Below are 9,148 nucleotides of genomic sequence, written 5' to 3' on the forward strand. Positions count from 1 at the left end.
GCTTCTCAGCATACGGGCTGGTTATCTGTCATGATTAGTGCTACGCCGGGTAACTCTCACAGTGGAGCCTCATCAGTAAATGGAGTGCATTGAACTAAATGGTAGCTACCAATCCTGATTAGCTTAAAGAGAGAGGAAATGGTTGCTAGGAACACCAACTCAGTATAGTTACTAGAAATGTGAGGAAAACCAATTTAGTTATTAAACTCTGCAAAGGGACCCCCATGTAAACAGCACATTGTTTACACACACACGGGTGGAAGGTAAACCATATCCCAGACCCCAGGCTGGGCCTATTGGTCAAAAAGAAATAGGTCTCATGTTCATGAACTGCCTTTGGTAATTTAAAGACATCCCCCAGCTTCCGCTTCACCCTTCTGCTACTTTTAATCCATCCAATTATTTAGCAAATATTGATGGAGTATGGGAAGAATTCTAGGTTATTTGAGAGAAAGGAATAAAATCTAAATGCAGTGAGTGGGAAGCATTGAAATCTGATAGTTACATGGGAGTGATGGGGGCCATCTAAGGACAGATGAAGAGCTGAGTGTGAGAAGAGGATGATTTCCAAATAAGAGGCTCAGTGAAACTGTAAGGAGGAAGTGGCATTTATGTTTCGGACATATAGGAATGGGGAGAAAGGACCTTCTGGCCTTAGGAGACTATTTAAATGTATGAAAGTTGCTAATGAGTGGGAAGTTTGGCTGGAAAGAAAGGGTGCAAACATGACAGCATGGAAAGACAGAGAAAAGAAAATCATTGCTATTGTAAGCTCTCAGAAAACAATACCCCATAATGAAGGCCTCAGAAGTAGCCTCAGAAGTAAAAGTTTTTCTCTGACCTCCTCCTGCCTTCCTGTGTCGGGTGGCTGGTCCTTCATTCTTCCCCAAGGTTAGCTGTAGAAACTCCAATACCTCTTCCCTAAGGCGGGTCATGGAAACCAGAACCCTCTTTCTCCAAAGCCAGCCATAAAACCTAAACATATTACTCTAACTTCCCCATGACTCCACCTTTCTGTGTAAGAGTCGGCCATAAATAAATTCTCAGGTCTACTTTGTTTGATTGCAGGTCATAGGAACTCCATTCCAGAAGAGAGAGAGAGAGAGAGAGAGAGAGAGAGAGAGAGAGAGAGAGAGAGACACAGAGCACTTCCTCATACCCAGGAGGAAGGAATTGCTGCACAGAGAGGCCAAATACGATCTAAACAGACAGGCCTTGCTGGGTTTCCCCATTGTCCGTTAGCATGAGATCATACCATTTTTTTTAAATTTTAAATTTTTATTTTTATGGAGCGCTTCACTAATTTGCGTGCCATCCTGGTAAAGGGGCCTGCTAATCTCCTCTGTATTGTTCCAATTTTAGTGTATGTGCTGCCAAAGCAAGCGACCATACCTTTTTTGTCCAATCGTATTTCTACATGGCTGTCCATACTTTGTTGAACCTAAACATAAAAATGAACCTTTTCCTTGTATCTTTGGGTCTTCATTCGGAAGGCTCCCATGTCATGTAAAACTATGATCAAATAAATTTGTATTCCTTTCCTCCTAATTGTCTGCCTTTTGTCAGCTGATTTTCAGTGAACTTTCAGAGGATGAAGGGGAAGTTTTCCCCTGTCATCTACACCATAAACTTCTTATTTTTGTGTTAGATCTAAAGAGGGGTAGACAGGTGTTTATTGTCTGAGTCTCTCAACTTTTGTGAGCGTTTGAAATATTTCATTTATTACTGCAGGTTGAAGTTCAGGCTAAGAATGACCTCTGTTGATTTCAGCCTGAGAAGATCTGTCTAGATAAAACAAGACTGAGAAAAATGTCTTGTCCGTATCATTCAAGAGGTCGCAGAGAGCAAAAGCTGCCTTTTCCCCAATTCCAAACTGACCTCAACTCTGTCTCTCATTCCACAACGTACTCTTTGTTAGCATTTCTAACTTGTGCTGTCTGTTACTAAAGGAAGGTTCTCCCCGGAATGCAGCATCTTGTATACATATTACATTATTTTTAGTCATAGTGTATTTGTGAATCTTAATGATTACACCTAGATTTTAATTTTTCTTATTCTTATTTCTCACTCTATGCATAAACACCCAGACACCCCAGGCACACGCACACATGCAGACTTTTATTTTTTTACCTAAAATCTGCAACCTTCTTCTAAGAATTCCAACATCTTGAATAATGTTCACATGAACCTCAGGAATCATCCAACTTCAGAAAATTCTGCTCAACACCCCTCTGAAGGCCGGTTATTTCAATGGCATCTCTTCTATCTTAATGTGGAAAGGACTTAGGGAATAATATTGTCTTGGCTCTTTCACACTGATTCACAGGGTTCCCATGATATTTACCAGTTCCTTAATCCCGGAACTAGCGTGAGAATTATCTGAGGGATTACAGTTGGATGTAGTTGTGGAAAAATTCTGCTGACAGTGAGGTTGTTTCAGTGGGAGTAATTAAGAAGTCACTCAGACACATATACTTAGGAATACACATTTTGTCTAGAGCCTAAAATTTTCCAGAGGCAACTGAAAGAGTGAATTCCCTTTATCTTCTGGTTCCAAAAGGAAGAAAGGTTGTGTTGAAATATGTCAAGCTGTATTCCTGAGAAAGTCCAAAAAGTGCTGTTCTTGGTGATCAGAGGGCACCCTTCCATGAGTGCCCATGGTGCAGAGAAACTTGGAGCTGACGAGGGGACTGGACTCACTGCCTGGTCTTCCATCCTATTCTACATCCAAGTCTAACAACTTACACAAAGAGAACTGGAAAGGGAACCTTTAGTAACAAACAGCACAGGGGCATGCAAGTTTTGGGGAAGGCTCATCCCTTCTCCAGATCTCAACACCTACTTTACTGACTGGGAATCCCCAGTTTGGGAAGAGGTTGAAGCAGGCACAGGACAGAGTAGCATGGTTGACTGTCTATACTAAGAAAAATAAAGTCAAATGAAACGAGACACCAAGATGGCCACACAGTGAGAAATGTGATTCTATTCAATAGCTAGCTTCATTGTTTGACCATCTTTAAGATCTACAGCTTTAAGCTTCTGAAAATGGAATATTGGCCATAATTGCTCCCATTGTTTCCCTTGTTTTTGATGACCTTGACAGTACTGAAGAGTCCTTGTCAAGTATTGTATAGAACAGGGGTCCCCAACCACCAGGCCATGAACTGTTACCAGCTCTTGGCCTGTTAGAAACCAGGTCACACAGCAGGAGGTGAGTGGGGGGCAAGCAAGTGAGAGAAGCATCCTTTGTATTTACAGCCACTCCTCATTGCTGGCATTACCGCCTGAGCTCCACCTCCTGTCAGATCAGTGAGGACATTAGATTCTTACAGGAGTGAGAACACTACTATGAACTCTGCATGCGAGGGACCTAGGTTGCATGCTCTTTATGACTCTAATGCCTCATGATCTGTCACTGTCTCCCATCACCCCAGATGCGACCATCTAGTTGCAGGAAAACAAGCCCTGGGCTACCAGTGATTCTACATTATGGTGAGTTGTATAATTATTTCATTATATATTACATGTAATAGTAATAAAGTGCACGATATATGTAATGCACATGAAACATCCCAAAACCATCCCCACCACCTTCATTTGTGGAAAAATTATCCTCTGTGAAACCAGCCCATAATGCCAAAAAGGTTGGGGACTGCTGTTATACAACGTTCTTCAATTTGGCTGGTCCTGATGATTTTCTCATGGTTAGACAGGGGTTGCAGATATCTGGGAGAAAGAACGCAGAGGCCAAATGCCACTCTCATCACATCATATCAAAGGGTATGTATTAGTCTGTTTTTCCACTGCTGATAAAGACATACCAGAGACTGGGTACTTATAAAGGAAGGAGGTTTAATTGACTCACAGTTCCACATGGCTGGGGAAACCTCACAATCATGGCGGAAGGCAAGGAGGAGCAAGTCATGTCTTGCATGGTGGCAGGGAAGAGAGAATGAGAACCAAGAAAGAGGGTTAACCCTTTATAAAACCATACGATCTCGTGAGACTTACTCACTACCATGAGAACAGTATGGGGGAAACCACCCCTATGATTCAATTATCTCCCACCAAATCCCTCCCACAACACATGGGAATTATGGGAGCTACAATTCAAGATGAGATTTGGGTGAGGACATAGTCAAACCATATTAGGGTATGTGTCATTAACATGATTGGTCACTGATGATATTAACTTTGAACACCCGGCTGAGGTAGTCTTTGTCAGGTTTCTCCAGGATTTTAAAAAACTGTACTTTTTTGGAGACAGGAGATAACCACTTATAACTCACACTTAGAGAGTTGGGGCTGGGTGTGGTAGCTTGTGCCTGTAGTTTCAGCAATTTGGGAGGCCAAGGCAAGAGCATTGTTTGAACCCAGGAGTTTGAGACCAGTCTGGGAAACATGGTGAAACCCTGTCTCTACTAAAAATACAACAATTAGCTGGGCATGATGGCACCTGCATATGGTCCCAGCTACTTGTGGGGCTGAGGTGGGAGGTTCGCCTGAGCCTAGGAGGTTGAGGCTGCAGTAAGCCGAGACGCACCACTGCCCTCCAGCCTGAACAACAGAGTGAGACCATGTCTCAATTAAAAAAAAAAAAAGAAAAAGAATTGGAATCATGCTCCATGTCCTTGAGGGCAGAGAATCTACATACATTATTTGGAATTGTTCTGCATGCAAGACTTGTCTATTATCCTTTGTTTATTTAATCATTTATTTATGATTGGGTTCATGGATATTTATTTTATACTTTGGATTACAATCCATGACTACTTTATGTATTTTGTTGTTCCAACTTTGGCTATGGGAAGCTCTTTCAGTTGACTCCTGTGCCCGTTTGACATACTTCCACCGTTTTGCTTTTTAAACACTTCCTTGTTTTTTGGTGCTAAAAGATGCTCCAGGCTTATATTGTATATTCTCCGCCCCAGTCCTAAAATCAGTAATTTCTCCAAGAAATACTGCTGCCTTTGTTAAAAAATAATGTTTATTAAGTGATTTGAAAATATAAATAAAGGACACAATACATGGTACCAACCAAAGGAAACAAAACAAAAACCTGACTTTTTACATTATTGATTATTTCCAGGTACAGCATTTATTTATGAATATAAAAAGTTAATTTAATTTTAATTAGTTTATTTTCCCAGCTTTGATTACGTGGATGCTTTCTAGGAAGCATGAGTCCATAAGAAGATTCCACAGCTATATTGACTCCTACAATGGGACTAAAAGAGGTTAACCTTTGACTTCTGCTGGGAAATAAGTTTCTATTCTTGCAATCCCATGCATGCAGGATGAGTCTGAAGTGTGACACATAAGTACTGAAAGGAGATATTGGATCTGAAGGGATCATTAATGGCCTGATGACCAAATTGGATGATGGAGTTCTCATGGGATACGTAGTAGTCAGGAAATCCATGTTGGGTTCATCTGCAAATCGTGCCAACTTGACCTTCAAATTTTTTCAAACTTCTCACCATGACCACCATTACCATTCTAAGTCATGTCTCCATTCTTTCTCTCATGGGGCTATTGTAGTAGGCTCTGAATTGCTCCCCGGTTTTTGTCCTTACCCTTCTTCTGCTCCTCAAAGACCTCCAGATGCTGTCACATCTTAATGTGAAAGCTAAAAGCTTTGCAGCAGTCCACAAAGTTGCGATGACCTGGCCTCATGACCCTACCATCTCTCTGAACTCAACTACAGGCACTTCCTCTCTCTTACTTCCTTCTTCTCACTTAGTCCCAAGGGCCTCCTTGCTGTTTCTTGGACTTTGTGTACATCCCCATCTCAGGGCCTTTGCATATCTGATTTGTGAACTGAGATTTGTATACCAACGTACACATTTTGCTAGTTTCAACAATTTAAAGATATCTAGGATCTACCTTCAGAAATGGGTGAAAGAAAAGAATAACTCCCAGCAGCTGTAATAGCACATTAAATAAACAAATAAAAACCAACTTGATATATTGCATAATGTTTTCCGTTTTATTATTCCAGCTTTTTGAATAAGTATGTACAGTCTGAAGCGGCTTCCAAGATTTCAGTCCTTTTTAGGAAGTCATGTCTTCAGAGAGTAAAAATGAATTATTTTCTTAACAATACCTTCCAATGATTTGAATACCAGAAATGAGTGAGAGGTGATAGTCCTTCACTGAATGTTTTAATTCAGTAATTTTCAGTAGTGTTTATTATATTATACTTGTGCCAGGTGTTGGGGATATGACAATAAATAAAGCATAATCCTACTGGGGGAGATTGGGAGAAAGAGAACAGGGAATTGAAACAAGGTCCCAAGTTCTGCGCTACAGCCAAGCACAGGCTACTGAGGGAATGTCCTGGAGTGGGGGCCAGCAGACCTGGGATTCAGGGGAAGATCAAGTTAGAACTATGTTCAAGGTTACAGAGGTCACAATATGTGAGGTCATGTTCTAACTCAAGCTGTGCTGATCCAAGCACCTGCTCTCAGCTACCAGTAGGTGGGCTTTAGATTAAAAAACCGAGCAGTGATATTTATTTGTTCATATTATAGGACTGGAGGGGGAACTTAACTTGGATGTGATTTCTTTAATTAGGATATGATGACTCCATGAAAGATCTTACGGAATCCTAATGCCCAAGCTGCATCATATTTCTAATGTGTGTCTCAGCTCCGTTCCTGGCAGTAGTACAGGATTGTAGTGGAAATGTCTGAGTGTATTTTGATTTCATTTCCTTTAGTTTTTCCAAGGCTGTATTGCAAAAACAATATACACCTCTCCCGCTAACAATTTTATCTCTGTACTTTCTCCTGTGACACAGAACCAATCTTTTTTACATTATTATGACCTGCTAATCAGAATGTTTGAAAGTCATGTGTTTCTTATTAGTAGACTAAAAAATAATTAGAAATCAACTAGTGAGTAGAATGTATTTCCTGGGCAAGCATTTTCAAAAGTGGTGAGAAGGAGGGAAGTATTGGTCTATTTCCTATCAGAAGGTCAGAGTCTTCTCTTCAGTCTCCTCATGGCTGACTTCATCTCATGGTTTCTCAGAGTGTAGATCAAGGGGTTGAGCAGAGGGGAGATGATAGTGAAGGTGACAGAGATGGCCTTATCTGTGGGGAGGGCAGTGAAGGGCCGGGCATAGACATAGATGCAGGGCACGAAATGCAGGGTCACCACAGTGATGTGGGAGGTGCAGGTAGAGATGGCTTTTCTCCTGCCCTCTCCTGATTGAGACTTGAGTAATGATAATATGACCATGTAGGACACCAGGAGCAGGAAAAACCACAGTGTGGTGAGCAGTCCATTGTTGGAAATCATTAGTAGCTCAAGTACGAAAATGTCTGTACGGGCCAGTTTGAGGACCTGGGGGACATCACAGTAGAAAGTGTCAAGAACATCGGGTCCACAGAAAGGGAGTGGGAGCAACAGGGAAATCTGCACGATGGAGTGGACAAAGCCCCCGACCCAGGCAGCCACTATGAGCCCAATGCAACGGTCTCTACTCATGATGGTCGCATAATGCAGGGGCTTGGAGATGGCCACATATCGATCCAATGCCATCACTGACAGAGAAAATACATCCACCCCTCCAATAAGGTGGAAGAGAAACATCTGAGTGAAGCAACCATTGAAGGAGATGGTCTTTCTCTCAGACAGAAGGTCCACCAGAACCTTGGGCGCTGTGACGGAGGAGAAGCAGATATCGGCAATAGATAAATTACGGAGCAAAAAATACATGGGCACGTGAAGGCAAGATTCACAGGTGACAGTAACCACGATGAGAAGGTTTCCCAGCAGAGTCGTCACATACACCAAGAGTAGAAAAAGAAATAGGACCAAGCTCGCTTCCCAATTCTGGGTCAGGCCAAGGAAAATAAATTCTTTTACCCTGGTGCAGTTTTTCATCTCCATTGAATCATCCTCTTTATTCTCTTTGGGTTTAAACCATGTCATATGAAAGCACTGGGATATTTATTTTGTTTTCTTCCTAAACACCTAGAATTTAGTGCAGAAACTTCCCATGTGGTTGTAGTTTTTGCAATTTGTTGCATTGTTCACGTTTTCCAGATTACAGTTAGTTTGGTGATAAAATCAAGTTATCATATGCAAAGTCATTCAATAATTCTTCTCCTATAGAACTATTTTGGGAAAGAAAATATATTAAGTAGTGACATAGCGTATTTTAAAATATCAATTACCCAAGTTTAATTTGATGTTTTTGGTACAAAACTCCCAATGTAATAAATCTTTCCTCTCTTTATTCTGCTTTAAGTAAATCTTTTCATCTCTTCTTGTCACTTACATTGCTTTGGAGGTCAAAAGTTCTGGCTTTCTCGAAAGACAGAAGTGAAAGTACTAGTTTTTTTTTTTTTATGCTGTGGCTGCTCCTGGTTTATGGTCACTATTATTATTATCAGTTATTTTTTTGCCCTGTACAGGAATACATTTTGATAGGAGCCAACAGAAGTTTTGAAAATCTGAAAGGTGACTTATTTTTTTCCCCAAAGGAAGAATTTCCCTGCTGAGAGAGGCAGTGGGATGTAGTGAAGAGAGCTCTGGACTGGGGAGATTGGAGCACTGGTTTCACTTGGTCCTTATTCTGCCATCAACTAGCTGAATGACTCGGGCTCTGACTTCTCCACTCTGCCTTGTGTCAGATGGATTCTGCGTGTGTAATATCAGTTGGTGTCAGCAGGGAGGAGTAGCAATCTGAGTCAAGGGAAATATTCACTTGAGAGAAGACAAGATTGAGTGAGGCAACATAGGGAGACCCTATCACTACAAAAAATAAAAAATTAGCCATGCGTGGTGGCACACACCTATGGTCCCAGCTACTTAGGAAGCTGAAGTGGGAGGATCACTTGAGCCCCAGAAGTCCAGGCTGCAGTGAGCCATGATTGCACCCTGTGCTCCAGCCTGGGTGACAGAGTGAGACCTTGTCTTAGAAAAGAGAAAAGTAGACTGAGTGAGGGTATAGACCCTGGGGTCTGAATGTTAATGCCCAATTTCAGGCTTTGTCAAAGGGTCTAACCTCCTGTCCTGTTTTTCCTTCCCCTTTCCTGTCTTCACCAACAGTAGATCCTGTTTTCACCAACTGCATGTGGCCGGGAGAAAATCAGCTGGAGAGCCTTGAGGTCCCTGCAATCTCCATACCCCAAGA

At 41.7% G+C, this 9,148-nt stretch overlaps 1 protein-coding gene and 1 non-coding gene across 2 annotated transcripts; both read right to left on the reverse strand.

Annotated features, from left to right (window-relative positions):
* Positions 1-1,280: 1,280 nt before the first annotated feature.
* Positions 1,281-1,382, reverse strand: LOC114672475 (U6 spliceosomal RNA). Its single transcript, XR_003722890.2, has one exon. It is a non-coding gene; the product is annotated as a U6 spliceosomal RNA (small nuclear RNA).
* Positions 1,383-6,981: 5,599 nt separating this feature from the next.
* On the reverse strand, positions 6,982-7,899 carry LOC106993230 (olfactory receptor 4D10). Its single transcript, XM_015114094.3, has one exon. The coding sequence runs from the start codon at positions 7,897-7,899 to the stop codon at positions 6,982-6,984; it is 918 nt and encodes a 305-aa protein (XP_014969580.3).
* Between the last annotated feature and the right edge of the window lie 1,249 nt (positions 7,900-9,148).

The sequence above is a fragment of the Macaca mulatta genome, chromosome 14 (genome assembly GCF_049350105.2).
Source record: "Macaca mulatta isolate MMU2019108-1 chromosome 14, T2T-MMU8v2.0, whole genome shotgun sequence".
Taxonomy (NCBI): Eukaryota; Metazoa; Chordata; class Mammalia; order Primates; family Cercopithecidae; genus Macaca; species Macaca mulatta.

Excerpts from the sequence above, each read along its gene's own strand:
- LOC106993230 (XM_015114094.3), bottom strand. The coding sequence starts at position 7,899 with ATGGAGATGAAAAACTGCACCAGGGTAAAAGAATTTATTTTCCTTGGC.